At 36.0% G+C, this 22,963-nt stretch overlaps 2 protein-coding genes across 17 annotated transcripts in view; one reads left to right on the top strand and one right to left on the bottom strand.

The window, feature by feature from the left end:
• The window catches only part of PPIP5K2 (diphosphoinositol pentakisphosphate kinase 2), a 99,367-nt gene extending 77,970 nt beyond the window's left edge, over positions 1-21,397 (bottom strand). For all 14 annotated transcript variants that reach the window (XM_030817355.1, XM_030817367.1, XM_030817386.1 and 11 more), the window contains exons 1-5: positions 21,109-21,397; positions 11,931-12,328; positions 7,918-8,113; positions 4,753-4,843; positions 3,079-3,164 (exon numbers count right to left, since the gene is read on the bottom strand). In XM_030817355.1, coding sequence (XP_030673215.1) covers positions 3,079-3,164; positions 4,753-4,843; positions 7,918-8,113; positions 11,931-12,044 — 487 coding nt within the window. In that variant the 5' untranslated portion in view covers positions 12,045-12,328; positions 21,109-21,397. The remainder of the gene's footprint in view (positions 1-3,078; positions 3,165-4,752; positions 4,844-7,917; positions 8,114-11,930; positions 12,329-21,108) is intronic.
• A 58-nt stretch (positions 21,398-21,455) lies between these two features.
• The window catches only part of GIN1 (gypsy retrotransposon integrase 1), a 34,471-nt gene continuing 32,963 nt past the window's right edge, over positions 21,456-22,963 (top strand). The window contains exon 1 of one of the 3 annotated variants that reach the window (XM_003259805.4): positions 21,456-21,533. The gene's annotated coding sequence lies outside the window, so the exon portion shown is untranslated. The remainder of the gene's footprint in view (positions 21,534-22,963) is intronic. The other 2 variants (XM_030817339.1, XM_030817345.1) reach the window with 2 other exon arrangements.

Genomic DNA, 22,963 nt, shown 5'->3' with positions numbered 1-22,963 from the left:
GAGTGGAGGCTACAGTGAAAAGTTATCATGCCACTTCACTCCAACATGGGTGAAGAGCAAGACCCTGTCTCAAATACGTATATATATGTAATTTTCTCTGGTAGTATGTTTTAATTTATTTTTATTTTTTGTGTATCTGTTATAGGTTTTTGTTTTGTGACTACCATAAGGCTTACAAATAACATTTTATTACAATTATTTTAAATTGATGACAACTTAACTCTGATTACAAAGAAAATAAAAGAAAGAGAAAATTTTAAAAACTCTACATTTTAACTCCATTTCCCCTCATCCATGTTTTGACTTTCTGTTGTCTCTATTTTTATGTTTCTATACTCGTAAAAAGTTGTTGTAGTTATTATTTCTGACAGGTTTGCCTTTTAGTCTTCCTATGAAATATATAAAAGGTTTGTACACCACAATGACAGTGTTAGAGTATTATGTATTTATCTGTGTACTTACTATTACCAGTGAGTTTTACACATTCAGATGATTTCTTGAATTTTTTTTTTTTTTTTTTTTTGAGACGGAGTCTTGCTCAGTCGCCCAGGCTGGAGTGCAGTGGTGCCATCTCGGCTCAATGCAAGCTCCGCCTCCTGGGTTCATGCCATTCTCCTGCCTCAGCCTCCCGAGTAGCTGCAACTACAGGCGCTTGCCACCAAACACGGCTAATTTTTTTTGTATTTTTAGTAGAGATGGGGTTTCACCATGTTAGCCAGGATGGTCTCGATCTTCTGACCTCATGATCCACCCACCTCGGCTTCCCAAAGTGTTGGGATTACAGGCTTGAGCCACCGCGCCCGGCCCAGATGATTTCTTATTTTTAACGTCTTTTTCTATCAGATTGATGAACTCCTTTTAGCATTTCCTGTAAAAGATCTGTAAGATCTTTATCCTATCCTATCCTATCAGGATAGAAAATTCCAGGATACTGGTAATTCATGAATTCCCTCAGCTTTTGTTTAGTAAAGTCTATTATGTCTTCATGTTTGAAGGATAATTTTGCTGAATAGAATATTCTAAGTTGGAAGTTTTGTTTTTCCTTCAACACTTTGAATGCTATCACACTCTCTCCTAGCCATAAGCTTTCTGCTTAGATGTCAGCTGCCAGTTGTATCAGAGCTTCTTTATATGTTATATACATCTATTCTCTGGGTGCTTTAAAGATCTTTGTTTATCCTTGACCTTTGGGAGTTTAATTAATATATGCCTTGAGATAGTCTTATTTGGGTTAAATCTTCATATTCTTCTATGACCTATGGATATTCATATTTTCTTTAGGTTTGGAAATTTCTGTTATTGTTTATTTCAATAAACTTTCTACCATGATCTATGTTCTCTTTAAGAGCACTAATTATTGGATTTGTCCCTTTGAGGCTATTTTTAAGATTTTTTTTTTGACATTTTCCCTTCCCCTTATTAACTATGTAGGTCCCAAAGTTCTTAAAGAAAAATGAAGAAAGGAGTGGGCAAAAAAAATGAAAAGTGCTACCTGGGAAGTTTGTTCAAACTCCTCTGTCAGGTCTCTTTAGTCCTGTAGGTGTGTTTCATTCTTTCCCTCTCTTTCTTCTCTGGCTAGGTATTTTCACATAGCCGGTCTTCAAGCTCACTAATTCTTCTACTTGGTCCACTTTGCTGTTGAGAGGCTTTGATGTATATTTCAGTTTGTCAACTGAATTTTTCAGTTCCAGAATTTTGGCTTGTTTTGAATTATTTCAATCTCTTTGTTGATTTCTCATGATACAATTCTGATTCCTTCTCCTTGTTACACTGAAGTTCTTGAGCTTCCTCAAGGCAGCTATTTTGAATTCTCTGTCTGAAAGGTGACATATCTCCATCACTCCAGGATTGGTAACTGGTACCTTATTTAGTTTGTTTGGTGAGGTCACATTTTTCTGGATGTTCTTGATGCTTGTAGACATTCACTGATGTCTGGGTATTTACAAGTTAGGTATTTATTTCAGTCTTCACCGTTTGGGCTCGTTTGTGTCCATCCTTCTTGCGAAAGCTTTCCACATATTCAAAAAAGACTAAGTGTTATGATCTCAGCCTGAAGTCATTGCAGCTGTATTAGCACTAGGGGGCGCCCTAAGTCCAGGAATGCTACAAACTCTTGCCGACTCCTAGACGCACCACCTTGGTGGCCTAATTTTTTGGTTCTTATGAAGGTGCATTCTTGCATGGCTAGTTTATAATTTAGTGTTCCTGTGGGGAGTGGGATAATCACTGGAGGGTATATTTGGCCATCTTGTTCTGCCTCCCCCTCTAGTTTTTAATAAAAGATGATTTAAAGTATGATAAATTCATCAAAATTCCCCACAATACTAAGTGTGAACAGAATGTTAACTCTTAAGACAAACATGTATCTTGCCTTGAGACTACGTTAGGTATAGCTTCCATGCTATGTTTTACATAACCAGAAAAAAAGGAGCAAACAGTGCCTTAAAATATTAATAAATACTTAGAAATACTGTTGCCCTTGTTATATGCGGTGACTGGTTCCAGGAACCCCCTCGTATACCAAAATCTTCACATACTCAAGTCCCACAGTTGGCTCTGCAGAATCCATGTAAATGAAAAGTCGGCTATCAGTATATGTGGGACCCACGAATCCTGTATTTTCAATTTATGTTTATTCCATGAATAAGCAGACTGGCACAGTTCAAACCCATGCTGTTCCAGGGCCAACTGTATTTCCAAATTCTTGGCCAGTATTTAGTTTTTGGCATTGTAGCATGAAGTTTCTAATGCTTAATTCAATAGTCATAGATAAATCACTTGTTCACCATTAATCAATACAAATTTACTTGTATGTAATTTCAAAATTCTAACTCATGATTCTTAGAGATATGTCAAAGGTAGGCCCAAGAAGAGAAGGATAAATAATTCCTAAATTATTAGGTAGCCTTTTATCTCAGTGTCACCTTTTAATTGAATGTTTGTCTGTTTAGATTATTTTTTAAAATGGAATAGAATACTATGAATTCTTTAAATTCCTTCCAGTTAATTATTGTAAGAATGTGGCCCAAAAGTATGTCAAGTGACAAAGGAAGCTTACATAAAATCTCTTACTCTTACCTTTGGGATTATTTGGGTCACGGTTCAAAATTGCATAACGAGGAAGTAAAATACCTTCAGCTTGAAGAATACTATATACTTCTCTCCTGAAGAAAAAGGGAAACATCCTTATTGTTTTATTGCTCCATTTCACAATGAATATATTATTGTAGTTTTCTTAAAAGACATTATTATTGTTCTACAACTAAAAAGGGTATATATCTCAACGCTTTTTATTTTTTAAATAAACAAATGTCACTTCCAATATTCAAAAAAGGTATTCTGAGGAAATATTCAGCAATAAGAACAAAAATTTATGCACAATTCTTTTCTAGCTTATTGAGAAACTAATTATTAAAACTGAGAACATAAATGTATTTTAAAAATAGATGAATAAAGCTGATATTATCACAATGATAGAACATTAAGCATTAAAAACCTTATGCTCAAATAGTATTTAATGACATGGAGAAATGTTCACAGTATACTAGAGAAAAGTGATTCTAATTTGGTAAAATGTGATTGTATGTATGTATTGCTTTCTATAGGAAAAAATATGATAGATACAGTGACAAGATTAAATGGCTTTCGGTACGCTTTTACTTTTCAAACCATTTAAAACGAACATACGTTTCCATAGCTATAGCTGCATATATAGAGATATATATATATAAATATATATATGAATTAATATGTAAATGTAGAGAAAATGTTTTAAATTTTAGATATTAATAATGTTACTCTCTGGAAGAATAGAAAAAAATAGCAGAGTGAAAAAACCATAGGGTCTCATATTTACAAAGCATTTTTCATATATATAAAATCTCATATTGTAATGGTAACACAAGAACACAGAATGCTGGTGAGATTATGAGAATAGCTATAGGAGTGAAACATCGATTGAATGAAATACACAAATATACTCATATTTTATAATGTATTAGAAATCCACGCTTTTTACCTGTTAAATGAATGCTAAGATATACAGTATAATATTTTTCAAAATAGGTATACTTTACCATTTAAAAAATCTAGTTATAGGCTGGGCGTGGTGGCTCACGCCTGTAATCCCAGCACTTTGAGAGGCCGAGGCGGGCGGATCACGAGGTCAGGAGATAGAGACCATCCTGGCTAACACGGTGAAACCCCATCTCCCATCTCTACTAAAAATACAAAAAATTAGCTGGGCGTGGTGGTGAGCGCCTGTAGTCCCAGCTACTCGGGAGGCTGAGGCAGGAGAATGGCGGGAACCTGGGAGGCGGAGCTTGCAGTGAGCCGAGATCACGCCACTGCACTCCAGCCTGGGCGACAGAGCCAGACTCCGTCTCAAAAAAAATAAAATAAAATAAAAAAATCTAGTTATAATGAGTAAAGTCCTAATTTCATCATCAGTCTCATGACAGAAAAAGTGCTCATAACTTTGAATGGTTTGGTAGGCTCTGTAAATTAAACAATCTCGGTTAAGTCTTTGTCCTACTAAGTGGGGAACTACTTGTGACTTTGGGTAGATTAATCAATCTTCCTAATTATCAAGATTCCTCATCTGTAAAATTAGGTAATAAATAACTATTTCTGAGTATTATTTTGAAAGTACAATGAATTAACAATGCAAAAACACCTGATGCCATGTTAGTGTACAGTAGGTACTAAATTGTTATTTTTGCTTCCCTTAATTCAGCCAACTTCACCACTCACCTATCTTGTATGAGATACTGCATATGCAAGTCATTGATTACAAATGGATTCCTGAGTTTTGCATAGGCAACCGCTTTGTCCAGTGGAAATCCTAAGAACACATATTATTAACATATTTTGTATAATCTCAAGATAAGCATCTATACTTTATTAACTTGAATTGATGCCACCTCCCATAAAAGATTAATTTCATTAACACGTAACACTCTTCTATAAAAGGTATGGAATATTTACATAAACTTTGATTTAACTTATATATTAAATCTTATTTTTTCCTAATTTGATTAAGGCACAACAAACCAGTGGTTATATAACCAAATTTGGAGCACTGACATGTGAGTGAAGGTCTGACTAGTCAGTCACCTGAAATAAGGTAAGATTCACCTCATACACAAAGAGAAATCTATATGTAAATAACATGGGTGTATCAGAATCACCTGGTGATTTTTAAAAAATGTATTCAACATCTCTTCTTTTCACTTAGATATTTTGATGCCTACACACATAAATTAGCTGATAGTCAAAGACCTTATGTGCCTTTAAAAACAGTGGGCCAGGCGTGGGGGTGCACGCCTGTAATCCCAGCACTTTGGGAGGCCGAGGCAGGTGGATCACCTGAGGTTAGGAGTTCGAGACCAGCCTGGCCAACATGGTGAAACCCTATCTCTAGTAAAATTACAAAAAATTAGCCAGGTGTGGTGGTGCACACCTGTAATCCCAGGTACTTGGGAGGCTGAAGCAGGAGAATCACTCGAACCCAGGAGGTGGAGGTTGCAGTGAGTGGAGATTGCACCATTGTACTCTAGCCTGGGCAACAGAGCAAGACTCTGTCTCAAAAAAAAAAGCTACAGAAGCAAAAATTAATTCACATAGGACATATATGCTCAAAATATATGAGCAGAATCGTGCTATTGCTAGGTCAACACTAAAATATTAGAAATTAACTCCCTAAAACTTCTAGACTGGTAAAAGTACTAATTACAATGAAAACAAATCAAATAGTAGATATAATTAAGAACAGGTCCCCTTCCCCAAGATCCAAAATATTTTAATTATTATATTTTATTCTCTATATTGGCACTAATGCCAGGTGCAGTGGCTCTTGCCTGTCCCAGTACTTTGGGAGGCCGAGTTGGGAGGAGTGCTTGAGGCCAGGAATTCAACACCAGCCTGGGCAACATAGCAAGATCCCATCTCTACAAAAAATTCAAAAGAATCAGCTGAGGGTAGTGGCGTAACCTGTAGTTCTATCTTTCAGGAGGCTGAGGTGGGAGGATCACTTGAGCCCAAGAATTTGAGGTTACAGGGAGCTATGACTATACCACTGCACTCCAGCCTAGTTGACACAGCAAGACCCTGTCCTCCAGGGAGAAAAAAAAAATTGACACAAAGTCTCCAATTTTATCCATCAATACACATCATCAGTTGTATGCCGTAACAGTTAAAGAGATAAACCAGCGTTCAAATCCTGGTTCCATCTTTCACTAGCTATGTGAACTTGGGCAAATTTATTTAACGTCTCTAAGCCTCTGTCTGGTACCAGCATAAAAGAGTAGTATACCAGTCTTACCTAGTAGAGTTTTGAGGAATTAATAATAGTGTGGATATAAGGCACTAAGCACAGTACCTGGCATAGTAAGTGCTCAATAAATGTTACCTGTTATTATTCCTTAAGAGGCAATATTTTAATAAATATCTATGGAAAAGGATAAAAATCAGCAAGCATACATAACTTTAGTATTCAACTATGGAATACTAAGTATACCTGTGAAGAGACTATATTTTATAGCACTACCAGAATAGTTAAGAGAAAAAGTATTAAAACATGCTGAAATTAAAACAAAAAGCTGTGGCCAGTTAAACCAGATTTATTCCTAACCTCCTCTTAGTTTTTAAAATTTAAATACAGATACCTTATGTCAAGAATCACCTAGCCACAAATTACAAATCCTCCAAGTTTTATAAAGACTCTCAGAATTCATCGCTTGTAAAGATGTCTTGATGTCTATGATTCGAAGCCTCCTTACAGAATTCAGCAAATAGAAAACAACTACACAGTCTCCTGCTTTTGTTTTTGTTACAGAGAAACTTTTTCCCTACCAAGAGATGGTATGTGGAATATGACATTAGCTATAACACCTAGTTTTTACAGGCAATTATAGCATTAATAGGAAGAACCATGTGAGGGTAAGGGAAGAATGCTTTGCTCTCAAGGAGGAAGAAATTTTAAGGTTCTCTAAAATGAGCAGCCTGAGTCTTTAAAGATCAATGTCTTGACTTCTCTATGAAATAATGAACATCAATTTAGGCTATGGTAGCACAACCATGCTCCATCTTCTTCCTGCTGAAGTAAGACTTTAACATAGCTCAGACAACATATTTTGGTAACAAGTGATGATTAAATATGAATACATTTACAACCGAGAGCACATCTTTTCAATTAATAGTTCTTAGTGGGAAATTCACTTAATTCTCAAATTCTTAGGCTATGAATTTTAAGATGTACCCTCAGCAATAATTTTGATTAGTGGACTTTACAATGACATAATACTTAAGCTGAAGTGATATTTCAGTTTGATTAATAAAACATAGCAAGGAATGTCTAAAAATCTCAAATTATTCAGTTCTTAAAAACAAAGTATGAATATGTATATGAAAAATGATAGATCTTGTTCTATACAGCATAGAAAGGGGCTTAAAGTATTCAATAATTCAAGAACTTGTCCTAAGAAACTTAGAGATGCAAACAAAAATATGCAGTAAAAGAGATCACACAACCTTATTTTTAGTAGTGAAAACTGGAAACTTTCCAAATGTTAGGATATTAGATAAATTTAAATATGTTATGGTACATCCACACAATGATATACTATGCCACCATTAAAAACCACATTATCTAAGAATGATATGGTGGGGGAAAAAAACTTCTTGATATAATAGTGAAAAAGGTTAAATATAAAATTACACATACACTATGACACTAAATTAAATGAAAATACACATAGAAGACAAACACTGGAAAGAAATATATCAAAATGTTAATATCACCTGTCCATGAAAGTGGGTTAATGTTTATTTTTGTTTTATCTCATAGCCTACAATTAATATGTATTAGTTTTATAAACAGAAAGGATAAAGGAGTTTCTCCCCCACTCCCCTTAATACCTTTAGAATGGAAAGAAATAAGACAATCACATAAAGGCCAGTTTTCCACTGGTTCATTCAAAATAACCTCCTCTTCAAATACTACTACTGTGATATATTTAAATAAGGAGATCCGTTCAAGAATTTCCTTCATTGGTTTGGATTTGGATTTCTTTGCCATGGAACATATTCCAACCACAATCTGCCTTTCTGGTGGCTAAAACAAAAATGAAACAAAAAATCGGGTTAACTTTACATCAACTCCAAAGTACAGCTATCTTCATTTGTTTTCCAAAAGTAAGTAAGGCATGTGATTAATAAATAAAAGTGACACATTAACAAACAAAGGAATTCTTAAAAATTATATCATTGTTATAATAAACACTTAAAAAACAGTTTTCTACAAAGGTCTGGAAACAAATTTAAAAACAAAAACACCTTCAGAATAAATATGGTTGCTATTTTCAATGAAATTTAAAACTAAGAAAGTACCCTCTCTTTAACTACCTCTAGCATTTATTTATCCTCCTCACACCAGTAAAGTATAATAACAGTCAAAACCCATCTACTCTATGTAGAAAGATAAAGAATTCTCTTGCCTAAAGCAAGACATATTCCTGACTAGAAAGCTATACAGTATTAAACTATTATTGTAGTTTGCACTTGAATATTAGTTGGTCACCGATGACAACTTGGAAGAAAATTTTAAAGAAAGCCACACTGCTAACAGAGGTGCCAAGTCTCTTTGCCCCTCCTGTCTTCATAGTCAATACTCCTATTTATTGGTGTTACTGATCTCTGGCATCCTAATAACAGTTCAAAGGCCACAATTCAGCCTAAACTTAAAAAGCAGGATATAGAAACTAATTTATGAGTAGCTCCTAGATTTATAAAATTACTCAATTCATTTGGTGATCTTTGCATTTAAGTACTTGAGAGCTTTATCAAATACACAAAAGCTGTGCTGAGATTCTCATTTCTATTCTTCTTTCTTCCGTGATACTTTATATATTTCATACATTATAATCTAGGCTTGAAAGTGCTTTACTGGGCTTTTTCTTAATATAACTAAAAATAAAATTGGATAACATCAGAATTAATTAATTAATTTTTTTTTTTTGAGACAAAGTCTCGCTCTGTCGCCCAGGCTGGAATGCGGTGGCGCGATCTCAGCACACTGCAACCTCCGCCTCCCGGGTTCAAGCAATTCTCCTGCCTCAGCCTCCCAAGTAGCTGGGACTACAGGCACGCACCACCACACCCGGCTCATTTTTTTTTTGTATTTTTAGTAGAGATGGGGTTTCATCGTGTTAGCCAGGATGGTCTCGATCTCCTGACCTCACGATCTGCCTGCTTCAGCCTCCCAAAGTGCTGGGATTACAGGCGTGAGCCACCACGCCCAGCCTAAATTGTTCTTTTTTAATGCCTAGAACAGTATTTCTGTATTGTCTCCTCAAACTCATGAAATGTAGAGCAAATTGTACTAGAGTTGATTGGTAAATCAAATAGATTATAAATGCTAACCCTCCTGGAATCTTCTGTATTTATCCCTCTGAACATCCACTTTTATATGCCCTTATTCAATGCTTTCCTGATCAAAAGTTTTGATATAGTTCATTATAATGTTCCTAAAGTAGATTTCCCCAGACAACAAATGTACTCTAACCTAACATTTCACATCGCTTTACAATTTTTTAAAATGCTAATATATTAAGTCTTATTTATTATAAATCTAATGAATATCTGCTCACTGGCTAAGATGAATGGGAACCATTCAACTTTAAAATGTATAAATAAACTTACATTCTTAAGACACAATTACAGAGTTTCTCTGTTAGGTAAAACCTTAAAATCATGAAGATATTTTTTTAAACAGATCTGAGGTATTTTGTTAGGTTGAATGTCTAAAGAAACTATAGTCACATCTTTGAAGTCTTAAAAACAGGAGAGAAATCTTAAAAACAGGAGAATGATCTGGAATAAATAATTTTATAAATATAAAGCTATAGATCAAATGAACTAAATCAAGCTTCTGTAAAGGGATAATAGTGCATCATACTATGCGCTGAAGATTAGATATACAGAAGTACCTGTCCTCAAAGTACTTTGAGTCTAACAGGGAACACAGTAATAATAAAATAAATTGTGATACATGGAATGGAAGTACAGCTGGCCCTCCATATCCATGGGTTTCACATCCATGGATTCAATTAATCATGTATTGAAGATATTTGGGGGGAAAAAAAGCATCTGTACTGAACATATATAGACTATATTTCTTATCATTATTCCCGAAGCGATACAGTATAACAACTATTTACACAGCATTTATATTGTATTAGATATAAGTAATTTAGAGATGATTTAAAACATATGGGTAGATGCAGCTTACACGTAAATATCACACAATTTTATAAAAAGAACTTTAGCATCTGCAGATTTTGGTATCCACAGGGAGTCCTAGAACCAATCCCCCATGGATATTGAGGGACAACTGTATATACAGCAACGTAAAGACACAGTAATGAGGAAGAAGTATTCCAATCTGCGATGGGAAAAAGAGCAAGGAGAGTGGAAAGAGTGAATGATGTGAAATCTGAGGAGGGTTTGGAAGAATGAAAAATAATTCACAAGGTATCCCAAAATAAGGTCATTTCAGAAAGGTAAAAGAGTACACACAATAGCAAAGACGCATGGTATGACAATAAATATGTGGAAATAAAAATTTTGATGTTACTAAAAACATAGAGGGTAAAAAGAATGGGAGAGAGGTATGGATGTAGACATAGATGAGACATAAAAGCTTTTACATGTAAGAAGCCTGGCTTTGATCTGCTAGTGGTGTTCACACCATGTTCAGAAGAACTCTAGAAAAAGGGGACAAAGGTAGTAGAGGCTGAGTCAATAATGCTTTCTAGTTTAAGTGAGCCAGAGACGCTCTGCTTTCATGTTTTACTTATAGGACTTCTAGATAAAACTTCAGATGAAGAAAAGTTTGAGCTGGTAAGAGAAGCCTGCCTGAAAATCTAGTTTTTCAGGGGCAGGAGGTAGCAAAGGTGCTCTGCATTGAAGGTTTTAAATGAGTTAACAGTAGAGTTTGCATTTCAGATATGTGTAACTCCACTGTGAAAGATATTGTTACTATAAAAAAAGGGCTTAAAGAGTCATCTAATCAATATTTTTGGTTTGTTTTTTCTATTTTTACAAAATAGAACAGGTTTTTCTCTTAAAACTAAATTATCTTTCCAATTAGAAATATATGAAAAACAAACACATACTGTAGGTCTGTATTTTAAGTCAGTATTCACAGTAAAGCAATCTCTACTTTAAAAATTAAACGATGAGTAAGAAAAACATTGGTCTAATGTAACTATAGCAAAATGAGCATAATAAATGTGTATCATTGCTAAGATCCAGTATGGATAGAACATGATATCAGAAAGAGAACAAGTTTTAGACACACACAAACACATAGATACTTTAGGTAGCCTACCCTTCTAGCCACTCAGTTTTTCAGACTTCTGAAGTTAATAAACATGAGTATCTTCAGTTCAACCAGAACTCACATTGGTAACATAAGCTTAATGAATCTATTTAAGTAATCCTTCTTCTTTTGTACCTTTAAAATTATTTCCTTCCACTTATCTTCAATTATGTGTTATCTTTAAAATACAGTGTTACATTTAAAATAATTTGTAATTTAAAAATAAAATTTCTATATACAAGAAAGCTTTTGGATTTATGGCCCAGATTACTGTTTCTCTTTGCCACTTTTGTTACCTAACACTGAGTTACACTATGCATATCACTGAAAGAAACGAAAATAGGCATCATTAAACAACATAAAGGTTTGACCCATAACTGTATTTATTGATTCATCATAGATTCAACAACATCAGTCATGAAACAAAATACACTTTTTCAGTTCAAAAATTTTCCAACAATAAAAGACTTAAGATTAATTCACATTAACAGTGATTAGTAAAAAGCCTATACTGTATTGGTCTTCTCTCACCAAAGAAAAAACAACTTACAGAATCATCTTCCTCCTCATCGTCTTCATCTGCATGGTGGAAGAAATGTCGATAATTTCCAGGATTTATTTCTGTATCTTCTGGTCCAACAAAGAATCTGGGGGCCTCACTCATTTTTATTTTATTTGATGTAGATATAATTGAAATAATTTATATTAAAACTGCCTCTAAGTAAATAGCATCAGAAGAAAGCATTCTCCATATATTAGCTGACACACAGGTCTGTGACAGCTTGTTTCTGCTTATACAATCACTTGATATTATGATGACTGTTGGCAAATTCTCTTTTGTCCTTAGATATCATTGCTTCATTGTTGATATCAAAGTTGTTGTTGCAATTCAAAATACAAAGACAGTGAGGTTACTGCTTTCTTGAGTTGATACAGCAATCTTCTTACCTAAAATGTAATGAAAAAACTAATTTCGGAGAGTGCACTCCAAAAACATTCATGTAAAAAATAATTTTTAATGACACTTGTAAAATCAGCCCAATAACTTGATGTATATTGTCAAAATGAAAATACATTTTCTCCCATAAGAAAATTACTTATAATAAACGCAAAAAAATTAAGAAACTAAAACTGATCTTCAGTAATATACATCTTAGCAATTTGACAACATATGAATTAACAAAAAGACTACACATTAAATTCCTCATCCCAAAATATCTAAACTAATTAAGACAAAATTACTCAAATTATAACAAAATTATATTAAAGCTAAATCTCTTAGCACATAGTTACAAAATATCTGAATGGAATGGAAAGAACAGACAAATGGAATGCAGCTTTAAAAACCACTGACAAATATTAATCTGAAATTACATTAAGTCAATTTGTAAAAGTTGTCTGTAAACAGTTTTTTTAGGGAGCATAACAATCCTACATTCTGGTCTCATACATAAATGAACAAAAAAAGATTAGAGTCAGAACAAGATCTCATTTAACAGCAGCTCTTAAATGTGTGGAAGTCAAAAACTCTTTAACAAATCTAATAAAATCTATGGATCTCCTCCCCAGACAAAAAAAAGTACATGTGCACTAAATTCTGCAAGCAATTTTACGTGATTCACTGACATTCAAACTCTTCCACATAACCAGGCGTCCACGAGTATCATGGACTCACTGGCTCACACCTGTAATCCCAGCTACTAGGGAGGCTAAGGTGGGAGGATCGCTTGAGCCAAATAGTTTGAGGCTGCAGGGAGCTATGACTGTGCCTCTACACTCCAGCTTGAATAACAGAGAAAGACTCTGGCTCAAATAAATAAATAAATAAATAAATAAAAACTATCATATAAGAGCAGTATCATCTCAAAATATTCCTTACCATAGTTCTTGCTTCCTGGTCATATGAAAATTAATTATATACCAAGATGAAACTACATAACAAATGCTTCATTTGATTACTGGTAGTACAATAAATTACTTGATCAAATATTCTTAAAAGTCAAACAATATGCTAGGTAGAATTAAAAGCATAACTCCAAAAGTTCTATTCCTAAAGATCTAATTCCAGTATAACTGGTGACTCCCCAGTAGATATTAAAATCAATTTGTCCAGTCAGCCTTCACTTTAACCATTTTTAAAATACAGTGTTACATTTAAAATAATTTGTAATTTAAAAATAAGAGCAGAAATAATTTACTTTATAAATCAATGCCTTTTGTTCTATTCCTCTGTTCTGTTTAACATGTAAAAATGTTTATTGAAAAAAAAAAAAACAGAAAGTTTCCACTTGCTGTAAAACGATGTTGGTGGATAAGTTGATCTCAGTTCTGTTTCCTTCAAATGGCAAATATCTCTTGGTTTCTTTTAATTTTTTTATTCTTTCCATCTAAAAACAGCTCAAATATTTCAATAATGGAAGAGGAATGTTCTGGAGTCAGGTACATCTGTTTTAATCTGTCAGTGCTTAACTAGTGACTTACGCTAGTTGCTATTAGTCTATAAAAAAGGGAGTATAGTAACACCCTGTATCCCTGTAAAGACTAAGTGAGATAGCGTAAGTGCTTGGCGTATATTAAACACTCAATAAACCATAGTTTTCCTAAACACTCCTGTGGACCAAACTCCCTACTGACTCTAACATGTAAATCTAAAAGAATGAATTCTTCATTATTTGTTGAAATGAATATATTTATCCAACAAACACTATTTACTTATTATAGAAGGCATAGTATTAGGTGCTGGTTATATAGTCAAAGTAAACATGGCTCTTTTCCTTAAGGAGCTTTTAGTCTAGGAGGAAGATAGCCACATAAATTGACATTTTCTGTTTTAGTGTGATAAACACACCAATAAAAAAGATAATAGAAACATGTAATAATGTAATAAATGTCTCACTATCCACTTCAGAATGGCAATGATAGGAAATGCCAGGTTCAGTATGTCAATGCAATATATAGGTATGTACTCATATTTATATACATGAATATGAGTGTGTATACACACATTTTATGGCATTATTTTAAAACTGTATTGTACTTCCTTCTAGTTAACGTGTTCTAACAAAGTGAAAACAATACTGTTGTAGAGGTAAAGCTGAAAATTAATTTTTTTTAGCTTTTTAGTTTTAGAGTATTCATTGGAAAAAGTCTGGAATACATACGAATAAAATTTAAAGAATCAGTTAATAAGTCCATGACACAATGGCAGAACTAATGGTTGCAGCTCTGCAGACCTATTGGGCTGTGTTTCCTACTATTCTGTAATGGTTAATACTGAGTGTCAACTTAACTGGATTGAAGGATGCAAAGTATTGATCCTGGGTGTATCTGTGAGGGTGCTGCCAAAGCAGATAAACATTTGAGTCAGTGTTCTGGGAAAGGCAGACTCACCCTTAATCTGGGTGGGCACCATCTTAACAGCTGCCAGCGCAGCTAGAATATAAGGCAGACAGAAAAAAAAAAAAAAAAAATGTGAAAAGGCTAGATAGACTGGCTTAGCCTCCCAGCCTGCATCTTTCTCCTGTGCTGGATGCTTCCTGCTCTTAAACATCAGACTCCAAGTTCTTCAGCTTTGGGACTCCGACTGGCTTCCATGCTCCTCAGCTTGCAGATGGCCTGTTGTGGGACCTTGTGATTGATCATGTGACTTAATACTACTTAATAATCTCCCATTTGTGGCTATATCTATCCTATTAGTTCTGTCCCTCTAGAGAACCCTGACTAATACACAGTCTTTTCAATATAATTCTCCCACATTTTTGAAATACTTTACAAAATATGTCTGTAAGTAGAAATCAACTTTTGGGGAAAAAAAGTATGCATCCAATATATTTTTTTCCCCAAGGGTATGAATTAGTGACTGGTCTGTTCCCTTTTGTTAACTTACTCAAGTTCTGTTTAAGTCTGTAATGCTGTATGAAGTATATAGATATATGTCCCTCATTTGATTATGACCTTAGGTCTGAAACATGTCTCATTCATTCATTTGGTGAGGGACTAGGTAAATCAACAAATAAATACAAGTTAGAAAGACTTCTTTAATAAGGTGACATTTAAATATAAATTTAATTTAAATGAGAAACCAACCATGGGGTTATATGGTGTGAACATTCCAGGTAAGAAACACCAAGTATAAAGCCTCTAAAGCAGAAGTATGCTTGGCATATTTCCCATGTTCATGAAAGAGTAAGGTGGCTGGAGCAGAGCAGGCAAGCAAAGGAAAAATGATAGAAAAATCATGTCAGGTAAGTAGCTAAGATGCACAAAAAGGACTGAGAAGCCATAATAAGAATTTTCAATTTGTTCAATGTGATCACACTGCATTTAGGGAAGCTGAGGCAGGGGGATCACTTGAGGCCAGGAGTTCAAGACCAGTCTGGCCAACATGGTGAAACCCCATCTCTGCTAAAATATAAAAATTAGCCTGGCATGGTGGCATGTGCCTGTAATCCCAGCTACTCAGGAGGCTGGGGCAGGAGAATCACTTGAACCCTGGAGGTGGAGGTTGCAGTAAGCCGGTATTGCACCACTGCACTCCAGCCTGGGCAACAGAGTGAGACTCTGTCTCAAACAAACAAGAAAATAGAAGGAGACGAAATACAGACAAGTTATACAGACAGTTATTTTGAAGAGTTTATAAAAGATGGACAGAGGAATTGGACCTCTAAAGGACATAAAGTGAAGGAAGCCTTTCTTTTTTTTTTCTGTTATTCCACTTTAGTATATGAGAGATATTTAGAGATGTCATTAAAAAAAAAAAAAAAAAAGCTGAACAGGCTAGTGGTTAAGAGCATGGATTCAGGGGTTAAAATACCTGGGTTTAAATCCTGACTGACTCCAATTAGCTGATCTTAAGCAAGTGAGTTAACTTTTTATGGCCTCAGTTTCCTCATCTGTAAATTGTACATAGCTCATAGGTCATTTTAATGATTTTATATATAAGATAATATACTAAGAGTGCTTGTATCCCAAGGTCTAGGCTATACTCCACACCACTTAAATCAAAATGATTGAGAGTAGAGTTCGGGTAATTTTAAGGCTTCCCAGGTAATTCCAACATGTAGCCAAGTCTGAGAACCAGTTTTTGAAAACAAGTATTATAGGAAATTTCCTATAATAAAAAGGAGATAAAACTGATGAAGCAGAAGTTTTGTCTTCCTGGTGGTTGGCACATCTGAAGTATCCAATAGATATTCCTCTACACAACTTCCCTTAACCATTTACAAGACCTCTTCTCTGAATCATTCGTTTTGACCTTTGGTCACGTATAACCTTATTATTTAACAGCTTGGGTTATGTATATCCCTCCAAAACATAAATCTCAGGGGAATGAACATTTATTAGGCACTGTTACCTAGTAAGTACCTTACTTGTAAATTCAGAGCCTCCCAACCTGTTGTCTCACCATAAATGAATTGTAAGTATGCCAAGAAATTAATTGCCTCAGCCTGTAAAGCAGCTGTTATACCCTGGCCAGTTGCTTCCAGTAGCACTCTCTTCAGTTTCCCCAGGATACTGTACAAATACTACCATTTTCTAGGTATGCCTTAACATGAAAAAAGTTAGGAAGAAATTACTTACTACTTCGTGATTTAACAATCTCACAGCCATCCTGGAATTAGGAATATATTCTTCATTTTATAAATGTTTTACATATTTAGATATGTGTCCATTTTGTCATTGTAAATTAAGACTTGAGGCTCAGAAAGTTCAAGTAATTTGATCATCATCACACAGCCAACAAGGGTTGCAAATGGAAGTCAAACCCAGGTCTGTTTAAACCAAGGCCATTATACTCAAGAGCAAAAATAAGGACTCCACAGTCCTTATGACAGCATTGCAAATATAAATTCTCAGAAAACTAAGAATATAAAATAAATTCAAATACATTTCTCTCACCTAAGTGGGATATATGCCATAGTACAAGAGGAGATTTTTTTTTTTTTTTTTTTTGAGACGGAGTCTCGCTCTGTCCCCAGGCTGGAGTGCAGTGGCACAATCTCGGCTCACCACAAGCTCTGTCTCCTGGGTTCACACCATTCTCCTGCCTCAGCCTGCCAAGTAGCTGGGACTACAGGCACCCGCCACCACACCCAGCTAATTTTTTGTATTTTTAGTAGAGACAGGGTTTCACCATGTAAGCCAGGATGGTCTCGATCTCCTGACCTCGTGATCCTCCTGCCTCGGCCTCCCAAAGTGTTGGGATTACAGGCGTGAGCCACCATGCCCAGCCAAGATGAGATTGTACGAACATCATAAGAGATCCAGGACATTCAAAATGGTTTGTGTTATTTCACTTAAAACGCTGATAATTGAACCAAGTACAGTTTATACCTATAGCACTTCCATATTATTCAGCATTTTGATCAATGTTCAGTCATTAATTTCAATATATGTTAACTGTCTGGGCACAAAGATACATACATTATTCAAATATCAGTGTTGAACCTTACTTTATTTTTAGAATTCCTTCTATAGCAGTGGTCCCAAAATGGACTGGTTACATCAGAATTATCTGGTAGACTTGTAAAAACACAAGTTACTGGGCTTATCACAGATTAGGAATTCCTAAACTGTAATTCTTAACTAGAAAAACTGTATTTTTACAAATGGATGAGCAGCCAGATTTGGGAATCTATCTGTACAAAAGACAAATATCCCTTAAACCTGATTTCTAAATCTGAAATGAGTGTTATGCTACTAAAAATGTCCACACTCAATGCAGTAGTTCTCAAACATTAGCATGCAACAGAATCACCTGTAGGGCTTGTTAAAATACTAAACTCAAAACTCTGGGGGTGGGGTCCAATATTTTGCCTTTCCAAAAGTTCCAAGGTGATGCTGATGTTGCTCATTGTCTTGGAATCACACTATGAGAACAATTGCTCTAGACTCAAAACGGGTTTGAAAACTTTTTCTGAAAGTTGCTCAGCTCTGCGTCCTTAGTCAAGTTATTGAACCTCTCTAGTCATCATCTGTAAAATGGGATTATGAATCTCATATATTGTTTTGACAATTACAATACAGATGCCACAGCAAATAGCACATATTAAGCACTCAGTAAATGTTAGATGTTTAATATTTTGTTAAATGTTGTTATGACAGTTTTCTAACAAATTTAATTGGCAAGGAACAAATATAAATAACTCAATTTAGAATGTAACTACTTACCCCTTGTCTAACGAAGCCACAGAAACTCCTCTTTGCCACTGCTGTTTTTGGAGACCTCTTTACACCTTTTCTAGTCTTACCACACTGCTTGAGACTATCATGAACACTGCTGTCTGGGATAATCATCTCTTCCATACCTTTACTGGTCATGGCCAGAGCTACCTGATCCTCAAAATGACACCCTGGATCATCCATCAGTCCCACCTAGTATTCAGAACCCCCTTACCTGAACTTAATATTTCCAAGCCATCATTGTAGCCCTTTTCATGGGTTCCCTCAGGAGCCCAACTATAAACTAGTAAATCTCTGCTCTCAAAATCAGAGGAAATGGGACCTCCTATTCCTGCTGCTCAGCCTGAACGCAAACACATAACCAGTTTTCCTGAAATTCCAAAAGCATTTTCCAATGGAAACACTGTTATAAACGGTGTTTCCTTTCCACTAATAGTACATCCATGTAAGAGGGAATAAATAGGCTTCTGCAGGCTGGCAAAGGCAATCTGGCTCATTTATACGATTACACAAAAAAAGCCTATTCCAAGTTCCACACAACCTTCATGTTGATTTCTTTTCCCTTCTTCAAACTTTCATTTAATACCTTTTTGCTGAACCTGCATTTCCTTCTGCCTGGAATTCACTGCTCTCCCTGAAAGTTCCTATCCCCCATTCAAAAACCAACAGGAAGGTCTTCAATGAAGGTTTTCCTGAGAACTATCACACCTCTGTTAGGCCCCAAATACACATAAAAATCCTCTCCCATCTTCTATGTTCCGCAGCATTTTGGATCTATCTTTTCACTTATCTGTTTCCATCAGGGTTGGGTTTTTTCCTCCCCAACTTTTTATTATGAAAAATTTCAAATATTCAGAAAAGTTGAAAGAACAGTTTGTTAATCATCTATATGCCCACCATTATACTCACAATTGCCAACATTTTGCCATATTTGCTATTTATACACACACATACATACACTTGCTGTACCATTTGAAAGTACTAGATATCAACACACTTCAACTCTAAGTACTGTAGTATGCACCTGCTAAAAATAAGAACATCTTCCTACATAACCACAATTCCTTTTCCACATGAGAAAATTAATATTCCGTAACATTGTCTATATTGTGGTTGCATGGGAGCTTTTAGAGAACGAGGACCTAATCTATATATTCCCACTACTTAACTTGGTTCATAGCACTTATTTGGGTAATCAGCAGATGTTCTACCAATTGTTCAGTTTAATACCCTCACAACAACTACTCTGAAAGTCATATGAATTTAAAATTTAAAACAGCAACCTTTGATTTTAAAATTTTCTGCAAGTCAGTTTAGTCATTTGCTTTAAAGAAACCTGTGCTGCAGTAAGTGCAGTATTCTGGGTTGTGCACTACTTAATTTTGCATCACAATGCTCCATAAAGACAGAGATCATGTCTAATTTTTGTCAAGACATATAAGTAGGTACACCAAAATTTTTTAGATGAATGGATACTTTCAGACACTGAAAATGTTAGTGAAGAAACTGAAATCGAGGAAGAACAGGACAGGACAATAGAATACAGATTTTGAAGGCAGACAGATCTAGTTTTTAACACAGATTCAAACGTTTACTTATAACAAATGTTTAATACAGCAAGTTGCTTGACTGCTCAAAGCCTCAATTTCTAACTCTGTAAAATGGTGATAATAATCTAACATAACTCCTGGAATTGTTGAGAGGAATAAATGACAAAATATGTAAAGCACTCGGTACACATAAGACTCAATTAATGGCAACCATCGTTATTATTTTATCTATCTGAGACAAAAAAAATTATCTATTTCATTAAATAATTCACAATAGCAAAACAAAATCCTGTCCCGGTGCAGAGCGAAGATTTTACATGCTAAGGTCAGCTATGCTTTCCACTTCCGTAGTTAAGCCTTCCAGCAAGACAACTACTACCCAAAGGACTCCAAGAGTCGCAGTCTCCCAGGAAGTGGTCAAGAGCCTCATGAATCAGATCCAGGGATCATCACCCTGGCCCCTTCTTCAAGGCGCGGAAGCCTGTAACGCCCTCCAAATGATTAGGCGCGGCAGTGACCTGCAGCCTCCGTCCCTACTATGAAAAGCTGCAACACATGAGGCTTTTGTTCTTTTAAAGTGGGTGTGGGGTTGACAGAGGGATAAAGACTAAGGAAGAAAATTTTTTAAAAAGCCACCTCTACCCACAGCAGTCCCATAACTCGAGGCTAATCACTTCGGTGGAGCCAGGCACAGCGTGGGGTAGAAGCTCAGCGGTTCCCTTTTAGCTGAGCTTCAATTTCTGGCGTCTCGAACCCAAGAAATGAAAAAGGGAAGCCATGGGGGAGCACGAAGAGAAATCAGGCGCGAAAGGACCCTAAAAGCTGTACTGTCACTCCACGCCCAGGCTGTCATTCTCTCCAGCACATGCCCCTCAGTGGAGCACGTGTTTGGGGTCTGCAGAGCACAGGAGACAAAGCAGAAGCCCAGCAGCCGCCTCAACCCTGGCATGATCAGGTTCTGCATCTCCGGTTCTCCTCCGGTTTTGCGGCCCTCACCTGACACGAATGCGGTCGTCACGCGAACAGTTGTGAGATGGTCAAGCCCATTCAGGTCTAGGTTACCCCCTTTCATCCCGGAGGCAGGGGTGAGGTGTTTGTCAAGAGACTTCAGTTGTAGGCGTGGACGTAGGCTACTTCCTTCAGTAACAGCTATAGGGCCACATAAGGGAACCTCAGGCTACTACACCTCAGGAATCTCCGTCACGCCTCTTCCCCGCCCTCCTCGGGTCTCACGCTGAAACCTCACCGGGCGGAATGATTTCCGGCAAGAGCCAAACGATCCGTCCTAACCTTTCTGACAGTGGTTCCAAGGCTCTCCGAAGGACTGGCCTCTAAAGGACCTGGGTAGTTCCGCTTCCGGCAGCGCGAGATAAATCACGAGAGGAAGCTTAAATCTGTCGTTTGAATTTAGGACCACCTCGGTGAGTGGTCGTTCTGGTGTGCTGTGTCATACCTACTGTTTTTTTAAAGTGAGGCGTAACCCGACAGTAATTTCAAAACCATTCGCCTCGACCGGCCTAAGGAAGGGTTTAATTGAGTCTGTGGGGAGATTTTGCGCAGGCGCCTTTGAGATAGGAGGGCCTTGGGCGTTGCGAAGTCCCGCGCTAGCTGAGCAGAAAGGGCGAGTGCTGTTTCGGGCCTGGGGAGGTGCCTACTGGGTGTAATTGAGTTTTACCAAATGGTCATTTTCCTGCTGATTCTAAGTGTGGTTGGACCTTGCCCTTAAGATTCCGTTAACGAGTCGCCCAAAGCTTAGGAAATGCTCCCTCACAGCGTTTGAGACTCTAAGCACTTTTGGCCGGCGTTGAAGAATTCTCCCCATTACTTTGATCAGTCATTTAATCAGAAATTTTGCCCAAAATTTAAATACGTGGCGGAGAGAAACGTGAGGTCAAGAGGGAATCCTGTCACGTAGTTTTAAAAGAAAAATGTCCACTTTATCTTTGTAGGTTTTTCTTAAATAGGCATTTCTGAACCAAAGTAGATACTTTTTAAAGTGGAAATGCATTTATCCCATGTGGCTTCATGTGAATGCATATGGCAATGAAGGCATTTTTTTGTTAAATGAATTTGTATTCTGAAGTGAACCAGATTACAGAGAAGTGTATTTAAATTTACAAGTCCTTGACGTTGCATAAAATTGTGCGTGTCCATTTTTTGGAGCTTAAGATAGAATAATTCAAATGTCAGAATTCCGATCCAAGTTAACGTGTTGATTGAAAACTGCAGATTTTAAGATGGAACTAGCGGGTATTATAACCTTTTAGGGGCTTAAATTGGTAGCTTTGTTTTTAAGCCTTGGTGAAACAGTTAAGTCCTAATCTTGACATAATACCTAACTGCCTTACTTTATTGAACACAAACAAAATTATCAAAGGAATTAAGCAATGAGTTGATTTTATTTGCTGTTATGGAGGGGACAAAGTGTATAAAGCTTAACCAAATGTGACCCTGACATTCCTCTTGCAAAACTACAAGTTGTAATCAATCACTTTCATTTTTTCTTATTCCTACATGTTTAAGTACATAAGTAATGATTTTAAGAGAAATTCTTGAAAATATGAGCATATCCAAAGAAGTCCCAGGACAGTCTTTCTTTATGTAGTTGAAACCACTTAATCCCCCTTGTAAATGATAACTTTACTTAGCAATCTGAGTATATAAGATATTTATATTTGTCTCGAATATTACAGTTTCAATCCATTTTCTCATATTAACTACTTTTCAAATACTTTGTTTCTAGGGACCAAGTAGTGTATGTGTGGGCTTTGAAAAAAAAACAAACTGTTTCTTTTACGTTACTTTTGTATATGAATACCAGTTATTAGCAGTAAAACTTTTAACTACTTCA

Source organism: Nomascus leucogenys, chromosome 2, assembly GCF_006542625.1.
Source record: "Nomascus leucogenys isolate Asia chromosome 2, Asia_NLE_v1, whole genome shotgun sequence".
Classification (NCBI taxonomy): domain Eukaryota; kingdom Metazoa; phylum Chordata; class Mammalia; order Primates; family Hylobatidae; genus Nomascus; species Nomascus leucogenys.
The sequence above is the reverse complement of the archived record's forward strand: the minus strand, read 5'-3'. Positions and strand labels throughout refer to the sequence as shown.